Genomic DNA, 21,477 nt, shown 5'->3' with positions numbered 1-21,477 from the left:
TCCCAAAGTACTAGCAACATTTTTTTTCCATTGCAAGCTCTCACCCCTTCCAGGGTCACTGGAAGTTGCTGGGGGACAGTAAATTCAGCAACATTCAGCATTAGACTATGCAGCAATTTGTTATGCAAATTCAGGTGGGTTGCTATATAAGCATGTCTCAAACAGTGACTGTTCTCTGGCTCTGTCCATTCCCCTTGTCTCCACCACGCATCCTTTCCCTAAGTGTAACCTGACCTGCACACCAGCCAGTGCGTGGCTGCAAGCTTCCTTTCTCCAAACGGGCTGTGAAAGGTGGAAGAGCAGCCTCAGTCCATAAGTGCCTGTAGGAGGTCAGAAAGGAATCCCACATCCTCTGTAGAATTGCACAACTGGTTAAGGAGTCCTGCATGTGCATTGGTGGAACTGGAAGGTGGATACCTTCCTCTGAAACATCACGTATTAGGCCACAGCCAGAGGCAAGATGGAATTGTGATCTGATCCACTAAAGCAACATTCAAATGTAATTATTAGCACTCCAGGAGGCCCTCTTTGGATAAATACTTTTTTTCAGCCCCCCTCCCTATTCCCAGTCATGCCATTTTCAACCACTCCTTCTGATTATCTCCTTTCCAGTTAATATATCCTCACATTCAACCTCCAGGAAATAGTCATTGTCCAATGGAACCACATTCAAAACTCTTCTGAGATTATACATGTGGCCTGGAACTTTCCATTTTTTTTCGTTCACATGATAAACCCAAGGATCATAAATCAGAAATTTGGAAGCAATATTCTTTGTTGAAGTTTATGCCCCGGGGTTCCAATGCCAATGTGCATCTAATCCAACAGATGGATCCCTCATGGGTATTCTGAACCCCCCCATCCTGCAAATCCTTATTTACTAGCCATAATTTTCTTTACAACCCTAATTTTATTCTGGTAGTTCCACTGGTGTCACGTGATGAAAGGTGTGTACAAGAGGACAATGCGGAATGTTTACCAAGGTTTGGCTCTCTAGCAGATGATACCACTCTGCATTTCTTGGTTTTCTTCCTCCATTTTAGTAAACCAGAAGATAAAATACTCATCATGGGGTTTTCCTTTTGAATATTCCTTCATTTGGGGTTTACTCTCAGCCAGCAAAACCAACAAACCTCAAACCATCATTAACAACAAAACAACTTGTGTCAAAAGCTTTTTCGGCTTTCATACCTCTGCACGTGGTCTCTGAACCAGACCAGAGGCCATTTGGCTGACACAGCCGGATGCTGCTTCCCACTAGGTCAAATCCTGCTTTACATCGGATTCCGCAGGCAGCGTTGAAGTAGTTGTTGCAGACGTTCTGGATAAAGTAACCATTTTCAGGGGGCTGCAGCTCAGGGCAGTGGACAACTAATTAATCATACCACAACAGGGTTAGAGATTCCAGAAGCATTATTTTCATTTCATTTCCCACTCGGTTAGTTTACGTCTTTAATTTGGCTGGTTTGATTTGTTAATTTATAGTATCTATGCTTTTGAGGGCATGCATATGGAACACTATAAACCCCACAGATGCTTGACCATCTCATTTCAGCGAAACAGTCCAAGAAGGGCTAAGATTACACTGTCTATGCATCCTAACGTGCCTTTCCTCTCTATTCATGTTCTCTGTTTGGAAAGACTTACGTTCACAGGCATGTCCTGCAGTACGGTACCCATCCTTGCAAACACAGTCCTTGATGGAGGTACTTCCAGGGGGAGAGGTGTGGTTGTCATCAGGACAAGAGATGCAAGTGCTGATTCCACCAGGTGAACCTTCAGGTTTATATGTTCCTGATGGGCAAGCTATCAAATAAAAAAGAAGACTTTTAGAAGAAGAAAAGGTGAGACGCCATCCTTTCTGAATGTTCACTGGACTACCAATTTTTGTAAGGATTTTGTAATGCACACTTCCTTTTTAGGGTAGCTTGAGGTGTGGGGATGACCAAATTGCGTGTTTAATAGCTATGCTTTTGTTGTTCCCCTTCCTCCTCTATTTATACATCATTAATTCAAATTCAAAGCAGGACCTATGTATGTCTATAAAGTTATTAGTGTGTATAGGGTCTGAACCAAAGCCCACTGAACTCAGCGGAGGTCTTTCCATTGACTTCAGTGGCTTTTGGATTAATGCCATAATTTACTTTCTACATAAGGAGCCTCACTCTGGTTTTACATTTGTGTAATTCCATTGACACTATGGAGTTATTCCTGGATTATACTTGTATAAATGAGATCAGAATCAAGCCCAAGGTTTCCAAAATATGCCAAAATTAGGATCAGGCTCAATAAATAAAAATTCTCGGCATACTGAATTCGCAGAATCCGGCATCTGACGTCACGATTTAGATTCTATGCTATATATAGGTGTGAATCATAGCACATAGAGCAATTAATCAAAACAATTACTCCCCAAAGCCTTTAAATTAGTTTATACTCTACTCTAGAATTTTAACTCTGTGTGTGTGCAAATGTGCTTGAGAAATATTTAAGAGATGTTGTCAAGAGAACAGAGGCAGAAACAGGAGAGGTAAGATAGTCCAATTATTAGGGCATTAGTCTGGGACTTTGGAGACCAGGGTTTAATTCCTTAGTCTATCATATACTACCTGTGTGACATTGGACAAGTCACTTAGTCTCTCTCTCTCTGTCTCAGTTCCTCAATCTGTAAAATGGGACAACAGCACTGCCCTACCTCACAAGGGTGTTGTGAGGATGAATACACTAAAGATTGTGAGGCACCCACACGCTATGGTAATTGGGGCCATAAGTACCTTAGACTGCATTCCCTCTAAGATGCTGATGCCTAAGAAATTACTTCCTGAGCTATGAGACTAATGAAAAGTTGCAACAAGCCTAAAGAAAGCTGAAGTTCAGACAGAAGTCTATTAGTTTAAATGCTTACCACTTATTATTCTGTTTAAACTTCTCTTACAGACTGTGGGCCAGATTCTCCAGTGTCCTGCATTATGTGCAGTCATTACATCAGTGCAAAGTGGATACAAAACATACCAGTCTGATTTAGTAGTGTTTTACAGCCCCTTTGCACTGATGTAAACAGCTGCATAAGGTACAGGACAATGGCGAATCCGGCTCTGTAGCTTCCGGAGAACTGTGTCCAGAAAAATGTGTCCAATCTTAAATTCTTTAAAATGTCTTTTGTTTCCAGCACCGAATATTTCCTAGCTTTTTCAAGTATTAGAGGTCTAATTCCTGAAGGTCTCAGATTGTGCCAATATCTTTTTTATTTTGACAGAATTGGACCAATTCTATACTTTGAGTGAGTTTAAAAGTTAATACTTTGACATTTGTCTTATTAAGACAAATAGATTTCTACTCTCCCCTGCCCCCCCCCCCCCAACACACACACACGCCATCACCATCCAGTCAGCCATATCTGGTAAATTACGCATTGAAAAATATAGCTTAGAATATTTAGAGCTTTATTTTCTTGAACATGGTCGCTTCTTGAATATTTTCCACAGATCATATTTTTTCTCTCTCTTTGAAAGTTCGCAGCTTCAATTTCAAACTAGGTGATAAAATGATTGAATGGTGCAAAATATTAAGTGATGTAATACAGTGTGTTGCAAGCTGGCTGGCTGGGTCTACGTTGTAGAATGGCTCTTTAAAATTCCAAATGAAAGCTCCTAAATAAGAAAGGAAGTAATTAAAGATCAAAACATTTTAGAAGGTCAATTTGCGTCTTGCTAAGGGAAGACTGGAAGGCAAATTTACTCACAACTACAACAGGAATTCTTTTTTAAGTGACTTTTAAGAAAACACTTGCAAAAATGCCATTTAATTACATCATATTTTTGCCGTCAGCCGCTTCTAGTTCCCTTGTGAGTTCATTAAAAGTAACACGCTCTTTTATGAGAGCATAAAACTGAGCAAGAAAGTGCCATCCACTCTATATTCAGGATCTTTATTGATATTGCATAGAAATAGTTTTAATAAACATTAAACTGGGTTTTCTCCTTAATGACAAAGGATATCTGCCCAGATTAAGCTTTTTAGAAAAATGAAATCTTTATCACTGAAAATGAACAACTGTGTAGTACAATTACCCACCACCGCTAAAGACACTTCAATGAAATTGCCTTTACTGCAGTATTCATGGCATTGTCAACCTATTGTCATGGAAATTGCACTACTTTGTGCAATAACAGCAGCAACACAACGATTCTCTTAATAGGCTTCCTGGCAGGTGCAAGTGAATAGTCCAATATCCAGATGATTTTCGTACTTTGGAGTTTTAACAGACCCACATTTTTAACAGTGAGAGAAGTTAACCATTGGAACAGATCATGGAGGGATGTGGTGGCTTCTCCGTAAGTGTGATTCTCTAAATATTGAGATTGGAGGACTTTCTAAAAGATATGTTCTAGTCCAGTCAATGATGTGGTGGAACTAGACTCCATGCACGATTCACTGGGTGAGGTTCTCTGGGCTGTATTCTACAGGAGGTCAGACCTGATGCTCATAATGGTCCTTTCTGGCCTTGAATCTATAAACAACATTCCAATCTGAATGTCTTTAAAAGGATCCTCCTTTTACAATCTCTGGGCAATCCCCTTTTATACTTTGGGAGGGGGGTTGTTCCAGTGACTGTTTTAGTCTTCTCTAATGTCTTCAGAAGGCAGTCATCTGCTCCTGAGCAGTTCAGGGGATGTCTTGTTAGCTGGCTCTCCCATCCAAGAGAATGTTTGAATGGCTGGCCATTATATCTCTCTGGACAGTGACCTCCAAGTTGGTGACCTGTCCTTCCCCTTAATCTGAGAGTAGCACACCCTCAAACACTTCTCCTGGGCCCCTTACTGGTCCTTTCCATCCCCATTAAGCTGGAGATAAGATGTGAGAGCACGAGAGCATTGGGAAACCTGTTCTCCCATGATTCGGATGACGGTTTCCAGTCAGGCTAAGTACTGCTACTGTTGCTTCACCTCTGGGTTCAAACTGAATTGTGTTTTGTAGCTGGTAATTTCAGTTCAGTCCTTTGTGAAACTTCAAGTGCATCAACACGCAAACCAAAACACAGCCAGCAGTTCCTGCCAGGTGAGTCACAAAGGCGTAAAAGAAAAAAAGCACGGTAGCCAAGTATTTTGGGGTGCCTTAGCAGAGGTGTGTGGAAGAGCTTGCCTAGTGTCTGCTGGGAGCAAGTCTTGAGCCAGAGCTACCAGCGTTAGGTTTTCAGGACCTGTAAAAAAGGTGTCTTAACAAAAACAGTTCATTTGCAAAAAAATTCTGACTTTTCCTTCTAAAGGAAATTTGAAGGTTCAACCATCTTGTGTGAAGAGCTAGCACCTTGTATTTTAGAAAGAACCATTTCCTCAAAGCTAGGGTGAGTCAAAGCCATAAGCAAATAATGTTATTTGTTTGTAAAAAATGGCCAGGCACATGGCAAGTCTGGCTATTTTTAGCTGAGGTTTCCAAACAGAAATGGATTTTTGCCAGCACATTTGCAAGAGACTACTGACATTGTTAAGGGAGTTTCTTCCCATTGGAAAAGCTAATATCACCAAGTGTCCTTATGTCTTCTTTATAATTGAAACATCTGCTACTGTGACAGGGTCTATCCCACTCATATCGTTCCAGATGCAGAAGTCTCACTACTATCAACAACATCAGGATACAAGCCTCAATCTTTACAAGTCTCACCTATGAAACCACACACCGATCACAAACTTCTCTTGGTCTTAAACAGCCACCAGTCTCTAGATGAAATAACTCCATCAGTAGGATTTACACTTCGTACACAAAAATCACCTCAGGCCTGAGCCCAACTGCAACAGGCTACACAGGAGCTTTTTTGGCAATTGGGGACGGCCAGACTGTCATGGAGTTATGCTCGACCCATGATGCTGGCTCCATCACCCACTTGTTAAATTTTCAAACAAGCACCTCCGTGCTTTCTCCCATGCTGCCCCTTATGCTTGGGAGAAGCTCCACGTAAACATTCACAAAGCTTGTGGTCATTATAGTGCTTCAAAGCCCTCCTTAAAACTCCCCTCTGCCATGACGCCTACAAAAAACCTGACATGGAACCAGGGAAGTGTATACTAGGGAAGAGTGTGGGAGGGTTCCTCTCTTCCCTCTTCTTCCCATGACTGGGAGGAAGAAGATGCCTGTCAAGTGTCAGAAAAGCTTTAGGCGTATTCAGGCATTCAGAGTTAGGAGTACTGAACAGTGTTCCTCTAGCTCTGTAACTATCTAAGGATTCTGTTAATTCTGCAGCTGTCACCAACAGCAACTAGCATAGGTGAAATGATGAATATCTGCCAATTTGTGTATGTGTGTGTGTTTTGTGTGTTACTGCTGTTACATGTAACACTTAAGTTTATGCTCTATGCCTCCACTCCACTCCTCTCAGCCTCCATCATAGAGTTTGTTGCCGGCAGAGTTGAGGGAAAGGGTATGTGACTGAAACACTTACTGTTATTTATATTATTGTAGCCCTAGGAGCCCCAGTCCTGGCCCAAGACCCCATCATGCTAGGTGCTGTGCAAAAAGACAGTCCCTGCCCCGGAGACCTTACAATCTAACTATAACACAAGAGACAGCATGTGGATACAAACAGACGGAGGAGTACAAGGAAACAATGAGACAATATTGGTCAGCATGATAGTCTGTGTGTGTGTGTACATGTGCATGCATAGGCGCCGACTCCGTGGGTGCTCTGGGGCTGGAGCACCCACAGAAAAAAATTGGTGGGTGCTCAGCACCCAACGGCAGCTCCCCGCCCTGCCCCGCCTGCTCCAGCTCACCTCCGCTCCGCCTCCTCCGCGAGTGCGCCGCCGCGTCCTGCTTCTCCCCCCTCCCTCCCAGTGCTTGCGCCGCGAAACAGCTGTTTTGCGGGGCGGGGGGGGAGGAGGGGGAACGTGGCACGCTGGGGGAAGAGGCGGGGCTGGGGCGGGGATTTGGGGAAAGGATCCAATAGGGGCAGGGAGGGGGTGGAGTTGGGGTGGGGACTTTGGGGAAGGGGTTGGAATGGGGCGGGGCCAGGGGCGGGGAAAGGGTGGAGTCGGGGCAGGGCCAGTGGCGGGGGGGCATGCGAGCATCCACCGTCGCCGGAGAAAGTTGGCGCCTATGTATGTGTGCATGTATGTATGTATGTATGTATGTATGTATTTAAACCCATCCTTGGAAATAACCTATTATTACAATAGCCATAGCACCATTACTGGGGAAAGAGTTATGGAAAAACATCAGCCAGACTTGTCTCTGCATTCTCCCCCTCACATACTCTTTCCTTGGATAAACAACTCCCACAAAGGAAGTCCCATATGCCTCTTATGTTCGTGAGTCCCCTACATCTTGCTGATGATATTCAAGTTCATAAATGGACTGCCTACTTTTATTCCACATCCATCTGTGGGTTTTTTTCCTGGTAAAGAAATTTCTAGAAAGCAAATTTGACATATGATTGCTAGAAAGACGCATATAGCAGACACTACAACACTTAAGTAGGCAGAAGTATAGGCTAAAACCCTGCCTGAACCTGAACTAGAAACACAGAAACCTAGTAAGGTCTGCAAAAATCAAAGGGAAGACTTTAATATCAATTATTCTGTTCTGGCTGCATTCAGAGATCTGCTATAATTACTAACTTAATATTTTAAATCATCCATCTGGAACAATTTAACACGGTCAAGTGCAAATATAAAACTACACAGATTTCACAGATTTCATCGAATATTTAAGGGTGCAGTATTGAGTCACTTTTTTACCTATGAAAAATAAAAAAAAGTGACAAATTAAAGCCAATTTGTAAAAGGTAACATTCCAGCAAATACTTCGTGCACAGGATAGTATGGGGATTTTAATGCACAAGACTATAGGGGAGAATATATCTTCTCTATATATTAGCATCAAAGTTTTTCATTTGCATATATGAATAAAAATTGTGGATGTGTAGTTTTGCTTTAAACATTCAAATCTACTAAACTCCTGAGAGAGACAGGGCCTTATTTCCTTCTCAGTAACACCAGTGTAATTCAGCAATTTCAGTGAGTTAGTCCTGATTTACTCCAGTGTAAGAGAGGAGAATCAGACTCAGTGATTAAAAGGTTAATTTAATAGATTTCACATGGTTTAAAATGCATAATTTCTTCAGTTAACTAAATTACATTTTGTAAGTAATCCGTATAACTAACTGTACTTTCCACATTTGATGCTAATAACGGATCAGATTAAAGGCTTATCTATTAGTGGGTTTGACAGCAATCTGCTTTGCACTATCCTATAGGAACTTACCATACTAATATACACTCATCTGTCAAGAATGAACCTAAGCCATTTAGACACTGAAATGGGACCGCTCTGTACACATGATGTAGCTCCAACCATCTTTAGTTCTCAACTCCACTGGGCTGAGCTGAGAATCAGCGGGCAATGTAAAAACTCGCTTCTGCCCAAAGGGATGAAATCATTTTGATCATCGCGGGTCCAAATCTGCAACCTTAATTCATGCTGGGATTCCCTTCTTTACACCTGTGCAATTCCACTACCTTCACTTGAGTTACTCCTGATTTACACCAATGTAAGTGAGAGCAGAATCAGGCCTATTGAGTACTACCTTTCTGCCACAAGTAGTATCATAAAACCAATGGGACTAAGAATTACTAATATTAATTTGTGACAGAAAATAATCATAAGAATTGCACCATCCAGCCTTATGTGAGTAGTTAGTTTGCCGCCTCACCCCAAAATTTTCCTTGTGCCTTGGCAGTAGCAAATTAAAGGCAAAAACTTCTAGAACAATAAATCTCACTGTCACGCTATCTGGAGTGGTTCACGATCATGAGTGCCAACCTCAGGGCAGACTGCCAAAAAGCAGGGCAGAGATCCCAAACTGATTGTATGTTCTAGAATTAGATTTCACCAACCCAGTAACAAATGTGAACTCCTGAAGCACTATAACAGTCTTACCAGGGAGTCACAGACCGTCCCCTTGGGCTCTCCAGTCTATCTTGCCATCCAGACAAACTGGACTTAGTGATAGTTGGCTGCCATACACCAAAGATCATAAAAGATTTGGGTTGTTCCCAATCTCAAGAGTCCAGTCACTTACCCCAGGTCAATTTGTACCTCAGATCTCACACCAAAGACAACACTTGTAGCCAAACCTATAGTAAAACTAACTAAAGATTTTAGGAAAAAGAAATGAGGGTTATTTAGAGGTTAAAGCAGGTAACATATACACACAAATGAGTTACAGTCTATGGTTTCAAAAGGTGACAGAGTTGTAGCAATCTGTCAGCAATGAATGCCTTTTAGGGCTAACCCAGGTTGACCCTTGTGATCTCTGCTTCTGTTTCCTAGCTCCAGCTCTGTGAGAGTCAAAACAGCAAAAGAAAGAGAAAATTTGTGTGTCCCTATTTTATCCCTCTTCTTCCAGCATTCAAGCTCATGGGATACATGTGCTTTCTTGTACATAGCACCTTCATGGGTGTGAGAGGGCCATTAACCAAGTCTTTGTATCATAATATTCCACAAAGGCCCATTTAATTTTGATAGTTGTTCTTGATGGGCAGTGGACAATTCCCTTCCTGACAGGGTTCACAGGTTCAGAGCAGGCATTTTTGCAGTTATAAAGCAAAACTTATATATCACCTTATTGCATGGGATACAGGCATTCCAAGTAAGATTAATGCATGCAGCAACTTACAAGCATTCCATAGAGCCTAAACACCAAAACACATTCTTACAAGTCTAACATCTATGTTGAACCATACTAGCATACCAGGTGAGCTGGGCTGGAATCAAGCTATTAATTTGTTAGTGCTCAGCTGACACTTACAGCTTTGGCAAGATCTGGCACCTAGTCTGCCAGCATCACACTCATCATGCCTTCACTGCTAGTAAAAGTTGGCAAATATTGGCAGGCGTAGTCTTTTTAACTGCTCTGTTTTGAAGTCATTCACATTTTAAATGGTATTTGGACATTATGGTGGACCTGACTTCCTACTTTAAACTGAGAGATTGTACTATGTGGAAGGCAAAACCTTCATGAGAAAGAGAATTAATAAATGACAGTATATTATGATTTGCTAGCATTTCCATATTTACATTTGTATTCCTAGCTGTGAGAAAGTCTGGCTTTAGAATTTTATAAGCCAAATTCAGGCCCTCAGTAAGCTTAACACAGACAAGAACAAAAGCAATAAAAATATGGGGCCTTACGCATACTAGCAATGGTCCCATACACTTTATTTTGCCTGCCACACAAAATACTCTTGTCAGGGATATGAATCATTTGACCAGATGTGGAGCACCCAGGACAGTGGGCATGTGTGTTAAACGACATGTACCAAACTCCCTGACCCCAAGCCTTCCCCATGACTTCTGGTGAGGACATGGCTTTCAAGCGGCATAGCTTTTGTATTTCAGCTGTGTGCCCAGGGCACAGCCTGAGTGCATGAAAATTAGAGGAAATCCCTAATCTGAAGGCCTATCCCACAGGTCCTTGATGAATGAATGAATGAATAAATATATAAATAAATAATCTGTAAGCCACTGCAGCCTGGCTCCCTAAAGGTATAATGGATTAGCAGAGCCAGTGAAACTGACAGGAGATTGGCTGTGCATATATGCCTCAAGGACCATTTCCTACATGGCTTCTCACACTTTGTCCCCCTGCTCTCCCTGCCCTTCCATTAGTCCTCGTTTTTATATTTGCATTTATGGCTTCTGTTTTTTGTCTCCTAGAAGGCCGATTGTAGGAATGGAATTATGTTTCATTAAGATCTGAAATATTATAATGTAAGAAAAAAATCCTTGTCACATTTTGTAACCTACCTTTCTGCACTATGGAAAATATACAGAACTGTAAAGAAATACCAGATAGGCGCATACTAGGATTACAAGAAATATGCAAGAAAGTGGATTTAGTTAAAGATTTGATATATAGGAGTTGCAGAAAGATTGCAAAGGAAAACATCAAGAATCAAAAGAGGATTTATGTTAAGTTCTAGCATGTGCCGTAACTCTTCAATATTTCCCGTTATACCCAGCATGTGTTCTGCATTAATTTCTGACAGAAATGAATTTGCTCATCAGTCTGTCTTTTATCATTTTTTCTTGAAAGAACTCCTCATTCAGCATTATTATTAGTGACTTAAAAAGCCAGATGTATGTTACAGTCTTATTTATTATATTTACACATTACTTCCCAATAAGAGGCATGGGCTGAATTGAAACAGAAGTTTAGATAATTCCATACATAGAAGCGCCTATCAACCCTTCCATGATACACAGACACCAACTATCAACCGCTAACAAGTGAACTGCAGCACTTTGAATAACCCCTCCACAGATCAAACTGGTTGTCATTTTTCTCAGTGCGGGTGAAATAGTAATAATCAACTTTCAACATATTTAAATTGTTCATTAAAATACGGGTCAAGATACCCTCCCCACCACTCCCATGGTGAAAAGGGACTGGAGTGGGGCAGAATCCCCATCTGGTTCAGAGGCAGATAGGACAGCTGTAGCCCACCAAGTCCTAGTGTCCCAGGCATAAGGGGTGTGGGTGGAGTTCCTTGCTCTCCAGTGATTGTGGACTGGCAGAATGGGCCCAGAGAACATTAGAGCTGGTGTAAGTTAAAGCAACCTTAAGGTTGCTATAACCTATACTAGGGATTGAACTAGCTTTTGGCTGCCCCTGGATTGAGGTGGTGGCATTAAGTCATATTTGGGCTGAGTGTAATTTGACTAACATCTGGCCCATGTATTTAGTTACAGTTAGTATTATTGAAAAGCAATAATCTTGCTGAAAAGTGACATCATTATTAATATTAACAATACAGGGAATACAGCGAAACCCATTTATATTTTGTATTACTACTAATTTAAAAATCAGAAGAGTGTTAATGTTTAAAAATGCAGTACATGACTTAAAAGTATAAATATTTTAATAATAAAAATACTTTGTGGAGATGTAGAACCTCTAATCAGGATGTAAAAGGGTTTTACAAACATTAAGACTCACAATCCCCCTGGGTGAGGAAAATAAATATTATTATAACCATGTTATAGGTAGGTATTCTGAGGCATAGAGATGGTAAGTGACTGCCCACTACACAGTCAGAAATGGAAAACAGAAATCCTGATTCCTGTTGTCACTCCTAGACAGCATAATCTTAAACAAAAAGTTTATCATTCAAAATGATCCTATGTCACTTTATTGTTGTGAAGAACAGTACTAAATACAAGTTGATACCAGCAAATATGTACATTTTACTTTGCACAATATTCCACTTGAATACTTTAGTTGCTCACAAAAACAAAGGTGTATTCCAGCTGTTTTTTGGGAAATATACAGTAGGGAAGGGCAAAGAAAGCATCAGAGACTGTTAGAAATATCCATATTTTGATATAATACAGTATTTGTGCACTTATGTTCAGTAATACAAGGAGGTAGCTACCACTTTGGCACACATTTAAACCAAAAGTGAGTAAAGCGTGGCACTGAAGAAAAATTAGCCCTTATTTAAGGCCTAAACTAATAAATGGGGGCAAAATCCTGACCACAATGAAAATAATGACAAAATTCCCATTGAATTCAGTGGAGCCAGAATGTCGCCTCCGGACTTCATGGAGGTCTAACATGTGGGGATTAATATAAAGCACATCAGATCAGATCCTCAACTGGTGTATACGGGGAGAGCCTCATTGACTTTTATGCAGCAAAATCAATTTATACTAGCTGAGGATCAGGAATATGCCATTTTCCCCATTCATACAGTAGATTGATTTCAATAGCTTCTCTTTGTGTCCTAATTCCATGGTTTCCCACACATTCTTATGGCATGGAAATTGTGCATAGCAAATTCTGAGCTTACCAAATGGTCACACTAGGAAATTACATTATTTTGGTGTGTAAAGTCATTGTTTTAGGTAAGTTCGGCTGTTCTGCCATGTAAAAAGCCTTTTCAAAAACAGGCATTTGTGTTCAAATCCTTGCTTACTGTTTGATCCTTACTCAACAGTGGTGAACTGAAGCAATGCTGCATTTGCTTCAGATGTGTAACTGTTTGAGAAGATTTTTCTGGACATGAGTCTTTACATAATTACACACTTAAGTTTCTTAGTAAATCTTGCATCATCCGTGGTATGACAGCACTTGGCACTAAGCACTGTAAATAATCCTGTTTTAAGTGCACTAGATCTGTGGGCTGCTTCCTGGAATTTAAATATATAAACATGCAAAAGGAACATCTCTACGTCCCCTATGTGCACTCAGTTCCTACTTTACTATTCCTGTAGTAAAATAAAACGTTTGCTCTGTTATCCTGTCTGCTGTATATTTTTGTACCTTAAACAGATTCAATAAATACAAAACTTTCCATGTATTAACACTTACAAAAGGATAAATTGAGACAGGAAACCCAGTTCTTTTCAGGACTGGTCTAACAGCTGTACAGTGCATCAACCAACTCTCCTTTTCTTTTTTCTTTAAGGAAAGGGCCCTGGGTTGGGAGTGAACAGGTAGGAAGGAGAGGGGGCGGCTGCAAAGGAGATGCAGATCAGAAACAGAGCAAACTCACGGAGTACCACTCATCACCAGCAACATGTGGCTTTTCCAGCTGTGCATCAAGAAATCTATCAATAAGTACGCTAACAAGGCAGCCTGAAAAATAACTACAAACCTACCAGTGGACAAATTCATCCCTGGAGTAACTCCACTGACTTTCAGTGAGTTAAACCAGAGATAAATTTGGTCAAAAATTCCTAATTGGGGATCAAGCTTTACCTCTGGATGGATGACAAACATCTCCCATTAACTTGCATTACCTTAGTGAAAGCCACATGAATACATATGAAGGCAGAATCTGGCCCTTTATTACATGCAACCAACCCCCTCTCTCCCCACCCCACAAAAAAAAAAAACTTCTAACAAACCTGTGCTGACACTCAGGAAGGGGCAATGAAACACTGGCTCCATAAGCAACCCCAATCAGCTGTTAGTGGGATGCAGCAGAGAATCTGTCCCACAGTCTATAACCCTCACTGCGAACAGTATGGTCACCACCCTGCAAAGGCACCCCATCCACCTGCTCAGCAGAACCTGGATAATCTTTGGTGTTAATTTTTATATGGTGGGAACAAAAGTTTTATTTCAAGAGGGCAAGGCAAGGTATCATCTCCTGTGGGGTTTCCTACAATGCTATTGTTCTAGGATTAGATTTGGTTTCCAAAGTGTCCATCTGCCCCCATGCTGCCCCTTCCTTACTCTAGAATGCATTCTGAGAAACGTCTTTCAAGCCTTGAAATTCAAGGGAGCTAAATTTAGGGTTCAAAGCATGTACCACAAACTCTCCCGTTAACCCAAATGAGGAAATTGGCATTGATGGCCACTTCACCAACGGCACAGAAGATCCACAATAGCTTAGGGGATTCCTGATTCGGGGGTTTCCTGCTCCTTCCTCGGGCAAACGTTCCACTGACGTCAATGAGAATTTTGCATGAATAATAAATTGCAGCCCACCATTATTCCATTCCTTTGGGCTATTTCTCCTTTCTGCATTCTCTGTGAATCCCATGGACAATAACAGAAGTTATGCACCACAAAAAGGAAAAAAAAACAGACCCTCTTAGTTTGCAGATCAGAGAAGCTCCAGCCGCTGAATCACCATTTGGGAATGTAACAACTTAAACTATTAGCAGGACAGTTAAGTCATTTCTGCCAGACCCTCAACAAACTACCACTCCAAATTAGCGCCAAACTTGGCCTCCCCGCAACGGCCATTATTTTTGTTTTATCACTTAGATATACTTTTCAACAATAATGTTTATAACCCTATGAAGCAATATCTCCAAGCACTAGAGACCTACCACATGACTATGCAGATTGGGAACATAGGCCATTATTTCTATGTTTATTTACTAAGCAGCTGAGGACAGGAGTCAGACAGTTTTTGGTTAACTCGAGAGCGCTGAGGCACATGCAGCAGGGTTAGGCCAGTAATTATAAAATAGAAGTGGTGCCTTTACCAATTGTTTTGCACAATACTGTGAAACTCTTCTGTTTCGTTTTAAGTTTTTCTCTGTGTATAGTTCAATAAACTTCTGTAATCCTGATTTTAAAGCCTCCTCTAGATTTTCTGAATCTTTGCCATCCCCTGTTGATTATGGTGACTATATACCATGCTCGCCCTTGTCTGCTAGCTATGAAAAAATTCTGTGGAATCTAGTAGCACTGGGAGTTCTTTTTAAATGATCTGAATAATGCAGATGCAAAAAAATTGAGGATTTTGTTTTATAAAGGGGTCTGGAGGAAGCAGTGGAACCCACTACCCTCTGAAGTAATGGTGGGTTTGTTAGAAAATATCTGTGAGAGGCCACCACCTTCTTAGCACCAAAAGATGTTCTAGTTTCTAGTTTTGTTTGTCATTCTTGTTTTTTCTCAATTTTTTTTGTTGTAAAATATTTATCTAAGGAAGGATCTGGCTATCAGTAAAGCAACGTGAATTGCACAAAAACACGATTGACTGGGATTTGAACTCATTTTGTCTAGCCTTGTGACGTTCTACTAGCCTACATTACCTTCACCACCACAAGGCTTAATTAATTCAGACAAGTTTTAGACAGAACAATGCGGGCTTGATACTTGGCCTGGCCAACCTACGCACCATGGAGAACCAGCAGAAGGTACACACACACACAAAAGAATAGCATGACCTTAGCACTCCCACAGCCCCGAGGACAGTATTGACCCCATGGGATTGATTCACTAGTTAGAGATCATCAGGATATAGCAACACTACAGTAATCCCGCCTCCCTAGCCACACCTTTGAGCCTCCTTCCTACGCTAGCTCTAAACCATGTTAAAATTCCCCCATAAGGTTGGAATTCTCACCAGGGTCATTAAAGCGGATTAAAGGCTCCGAAGCACTGCCAGAGCCTGTGCACTAAAGATATCCCAATGCAATTTGTAATGTCCCGATTATTAAAACCCCCAACACAGATTTTAAAACGAAAATGAATAGATTGGTGCCTCAAAAAGCTAAGCAGCCAAGCAGAGGACAGTGAAGATTTTACAAGACTTTTTGATGCTTGCTATCTCATGCTGTACATGGTGAAACGATACGCTGTCTCCCTTAACCTCAAACCTACCCTTTGGCTTCAAGGGGGATTTTGCCTATTTAAAGACTCCAGGATCAGGCACTCAGCAGGTGCTCTTTTCAAATGAGAGCTGTACATTTCTGGAGGCAGCAGGCTCATCACAGTTCTGTCTGCATCTGCCTGTCTGAATGACTGCCTCTTTATGAGGTCTTTCCCACAAATGAACCCATCGATGTCTACAGAGATAGAGATAATAAGGGTATATCTACATCGCACACTCCTTAGAGTGGTGTGTAGAGTACACACATTACATGTCCCCCTAGCTTGGGTATACATATCAGTGTAGACACTGCTTAGGAGACTAAAGACACGTCTGAACCCTGTGGTGTGTTCCCTACATGGCTCTCTACATGCCCAAGCAGTGCCTCCCCTGTCTACTCTTCTATTGTTAGCAGTGTAGCTTCCTGCTGCTGGAGCCTGGTCCCTGCTGCAGCAGCTCCCCACTGACACATGTAGCTACACAACACAGTGTGGACACAGCCTGCCTTTCACTGCAGCGTGTCGCTACACGTACACACTGGTGCAAGTGGTGTGCAGTGTAGACCTACCCTAAAGAGCGAGAACATTCTTGCATGGCCTGTAGCATACACTCTCTGAGCATCAGTCACGATTAAATGTCAGTGTAATGCCTTTACCAGTGCTTATAGTTATTCAGTCTTTGATTCCGAGCCAAAATGTCTGTTACTAAGAAACACTTTCTTCCAATTAGTTAAGTTCATGAGGTAATTAATTAATGCTGTCCCAAAATTCCTTGTGTGATGGAAGGGTGCCACTGTTATTTCTGAGCAGGATCCAAATATTTCTGCACCAAGTTTCTGCACTACTCTGGACCATACATTAGTAAAGGATGCAAGCAAAAGTTTGCTAAACTGCCTCAGAGACCTACAGGCAGATGAAGTGCCGTGTGTTGTGTCTCATTATACGACAGTAGACTGTAGAAGTTCTGTAAAAGTAGTAAGAATAAATCAATCTACAATATCATTAATGGGGAAACTTAAGAATTTATAGACTGTTTTGTTCAAGTAGAACATTAGCAGATAATACCTTTAATACTTGTGTATCCTTTGTCCTAACGTGCAAAAGGTTATTGGCAAGATTACAGCTTTAAACCACTACTTGTGTTGGGGGAATGGGTAGTGAGAGATGATGTGCACCAACGAAGGACTCCACAACTCAGAACATTGCAGGAACAAACAACAGTGCCTGATACATTTTCTAAAGGGTGTAAGGAGTACTCTCACCCCACAAGCTGGTGTGGAGAGGACAGGGGATGTTAATTTCTTTCCCACTGGGGCATAAGGACTTCCCCTCGAGGGGTCTGGAACCCCTTTAGCTCTTAAATTCCTGTTAAGAGGTAGGTAAGGTAATCCAGGCCCACCCACTCCACTGGGCACCAGCTCAGGGTCCTTAACCCGGGCAGACAGAATCAATCCTCCACCAGTCCATGTGAGCTTAGCCTGAGCGGAGACTGCAAAATTTGACCCTCAAAGTGTTGTGAAAGTGAAAGGCTTGACCTCTGAGGTTAAAGAATTGGAGTATTTACATTTCAGTAGGTGCTATTATTATTTCCTTTGTTATGCAGGTCAGACCAGAGGATTATAATGGTCCCTTCTGGCATTAAAACTATGAAAGACAGCTGGAAATGCAGAAAAAGCCACTCATCTAATTTTCTCCAAGGACCCAGTTAAAATGTACCTAGCTTCCACAGTGTGGAATCATGGAGGTGATGGTTTTCCCCAGTTTCTGTCATAATGAACCATACCCCTCAACTGCCCCTCATTCTAGTACAATAAGGTATGTCACTCATTCTAGTCCTCATATTGCCCATGTTCCACAAAAATCTGGTGTCCTCTCACTTTCATTCTTGAAAATTATTTACACCAGAAATACAGGTGCACACTAAAAGAATTAATCTCACAGCATTTTATGTTTCCAGCATGAAGAACTTTCGTGTGTCCCTTGTTTTGACTCTGGGCCTGGGTGGGTTGAGAAGTCTGGTTATTACAATGGATTTTAACAAAGAGAAGGTTCCAGAGTTACATAGGTTTGATGGGATAGAGTGAGGGGTAGTGGCTGGGAGAAGTAAATGTAGTAAGTGGACAGTTATGTTTTCCAGGAAGAATGTGCACAAATTGGAGAGTGTCCAGCGGAGGGCAACAAAAATGATTAGGGGGCTGGGGCACATGACTTATGAGAAGAGGCTGAGGGAACTGGGCTTGTTTAGTCTGCAGAAGAGAAGGGTGAGGGGGGATTTGATAGCAGCCTTCAACTACCTGAAGGGGGGTTCCAAAGAGGATGGAGCTCGGCTGTTCTCAGTGGTGGCAGATGACAGAACAAGGAGCAATGGTCTCAAGTTGCAGTGGGGGAGGTCTAGCTTGGATATTAGGAAACACTATTTCACAAGGAGGGTGGTGAAGCACTGGAATGGGTTACCTAGGGAGGTGGTGGAATCTCCTTCCTTAGAGGTTTTTAAGGCCCGGCTTGACAAAGCCCTGGCTGGGGTGATTTAGTTGGGATTGGTCCTGCTTTGAGCAGGGGGTTGGACTAGATGACCTCCTGAAGTCTCTTCCAACCCTAATATTCTATGATTCTATGAAGCTGGGCACTTCTACTCAGAAATTAAAAACAGAAGTCTTTAAAATATGATGGCAGTCCTATTAATTTAAACTACCCACATGCTGTGTGTGTAGGTGTTTCTATGTTCCACCCACAACTGTGATTTTTCTTGCTTTTATTTTTTTATTAGTGCTACTGAACATTTCTTTTTATATAGCATTTTGAGGCATCAATACACCTAAATCATGATAATGATTCAAATAAAGTAAAAAAAAAAAAGTGCTCTGCTGTTATTGTCCACACAGACATGAACCTGAGAGGAAGTCTGGAGTATTGCCCTGACAATACAGATGGAAATACAATCCCCCAACCTCAAGGCAAGAGGGCTTTGTCTGGACTGGTGGGGACACAAGGATAGTAGCTCCTTAAAGACCCTCCCCCCACTGGGAATTGAGAGGGGATTAACCGGTAGGAGGGAATGGGAGGTTTCACCTGAGCTGGTGGGCAGGCCAATGGGGCTCAGGGTAAGCCATTGGCCCTTGTGCACCTGAGAGAGGTTATATTAACCCCCTCCAACCTGAGACCCCTCTCGGGCCTGTCTTTCTTTCCGCGTGTCTGGGGCAATGTTACGCTGCTTGCTGCTTTGTACTGACCTAATCCCTCCAACAATCACCTACTCAAAAAATCAATTTGAAAAGGGAGACATCTGCAAAATTAACAGCCCGAATAACGAAGGAAAATCCTTGTTCTTTATCTTCTCACATTGTTGTTGCAGAAGCAAACTGCACACTAAATTAAGATGGAAATTTTGCATGTTTATCGTGGCATTTATAAGGGAACACCCTTTGCTTGAACTTTATGAGCCTTATAACCAATTTTTTTTAGTTATTCTCAGGAGGTTTCTTTTGAGTTTATGGAAAAATATGAGAATTGCCTGGTGGTGAAAACAATGAGCCAAACCCTTAGCTGCTGTAAGTAGCTGCAGTTCCATTTAAATCAATGGAGCTGCACCCATTTACACCAGCTGAGGATTTCACCCAGTACCTCTAATCTCCACGCATGTTAACCAAACACTCTCTCCTTGTGGGTAAAGATTTTGCCTTTTGTTTTAAAGGTGACAAGTTCAAATTGTAATAAGGTTCTATACAGTTCAACAAAAAATATCTATGCAGTCTTATCTTTTCCTATTAATGGTAACATATATTCATTTATTTTTTTACCATTTTTACAGAGCAAAACCATTTCACATTTAATAAAAGTCGAGGGGGGGGGAGAAGGGGAATACAGAACAGTTGTGTTTTAAACATTAAAGAAGCCAAGTGTTGCCGTGTACAATTAGAGAAAGAAGGGGAATGAGTCACTCATTTCAAAGGGCCTGATCCAAAGCCCATTAAAGTTAACAGAAAGATTCCCGCTGACTTCTAATCAGGCCTAATATCTCTATCATAACAAGGCTATGGGCAAAAACGTGGCTCATTTGCTCTGCTAAAAATAAAGGTGGGGCACAGAATGGGGACCACAGCAGATGGACATAATATCCAATTTCTCTCTTTACATTCATGCAGGCCAAGTACTAAGCTGTGTTTAAACTATCACGTTGCCAGTTTATGGCGTTAAATTCATTATCTGGTTCCAGAGATTGTTATTTTAGTGTGTCTAAAGAACTGAGTCTGGATACAAATTCTGTTTTGAAGATGATGAGATCCGCATGTCCTTCTCTTCTGCATGGAGTCTGTGTGGCCAACCCCACCTTTGAGTTGTGGTAATCACATCACTAATAAAAAAAAAAAACCACCTTCCTTTCCTTTTTAAATCTGTATTCATATAAAGCGTTAGTTTTGCTACAGTCTTCTTTTCACAACGTTTATGCGGCGAAGTCAGACCACGTGGGATTTATTTTGGCATAAGCAACGTTTCCCAGAAATCTGTCAAACCCTCCCTTTAACCACTACACATACAGTGCCATATTAACCTCTTTTGTATTATTGTATAAATATAAGGAGGGAGGAATCGAGAGAAAATAAGTTTTCATCAAGAACTCCCCATCTTCATGAAAGAAGTGACACATGTGTGGCTCATAATTCACTTCAATGCCAGGAACCATTTATAATGTATGCAAAATTATTACTGTAATAGAGTACAAGATACCACTCATCTGACTTCATAATCTGAATCAGAGCCATTCCTACCATATCAAAGCACACGATAATGAAAAACATAACTAAGGCTCCCACACTGTTGCTTTAAACTAATATTTACTAGTAAATGATCTCCTGAAATCAAGAATTTACCAGCATATATTTGTTATTGCCAAAACAAAGGAATATTTCTAATATTTGCTACATTACAGTAAACATGGTAGCATTCCACACCAGTTCAATGTGGCCTTTCCTTTGCTTCCTAATTTGACAAGTAGTGTGAAGCATTATTAAATGAGTTTCTAAAGGCAAATCAGGAAAAGTTGGGTTTATATAGGCAAGTGTTTCTTTAAAACAAAAATACCTCTGTATTTTTTAGCACAAGTCTAAAAAAACCCCAAACAAATATCATATAACTTTTATCTATATCCTTTTCAAACCAAAATGGCTATCGCCTGATTATTTTCAAACATAACAGTAAAGATTATAAATATTTTTCTAATTCTCTTTTAAATTCCTAAAATTATGATTTTTAAATGGAAATTACCTTTCTATTATCTAAGCCGAATCCATGCATACCCTTGTCTGCATCATTTTTCAATTTTCCACACACGCCTCCCCATCAATTTATCAATGTCTCTGTGCTTAATCTTC

At 41.1% G+C, this 21,477-nt stretch overlaps 1 protein-coding gene across 1 annotated transcript in view; it reads right to left on the bottom strand.

Annotated features, from left to right (window-relative positions):
- SVEP1 (sushi, von Willebrand factor type A, EGF and pentraxin domain containing 1) overlaps nucleotides 1–21,477 on the bottom strand; it is a 169,305-nt gene that overhangs the window by 119,979 nt on the left and 27,849 nt on the right. Inside the window, exons 4-5 of the mRNA XM_065406573.1 lie at nucleotides 1,648–1,806; nucleotides 1,192–1,371 (exon numbers count right to left, since the gene is read on the bottom strand). Coding sequence (XP_065262645.1) covers nucleotides 1,192–1,371; nucleotides 1,648–1,806 — 339 coding nt within the window. The remainder of the gene's footprint in view (nucleotides 1–1,191; nucleotides 1,372–1,647; nucleotides 1,807–21,477) is intronic.

Source organism: Emys orbicularis, chromosome 6, assembly GCF_028017835.1.
Source record: "Emys orbicularis isolate rEmyOrb1 chromosome 6, rEmyOrb1.hap1, whole genome shotgun sequence".
Taxonomy (NCBI): domain Eukaryota; kingdom Metazoa; phylum Chordata; order Testudines; family Emydidae; genus Emys; species Emys orbicularis.
Note: the sequence above shows the minus strand (reverse complement) of the source record. Positions and strands in the feature narration are given on the sequence as shown.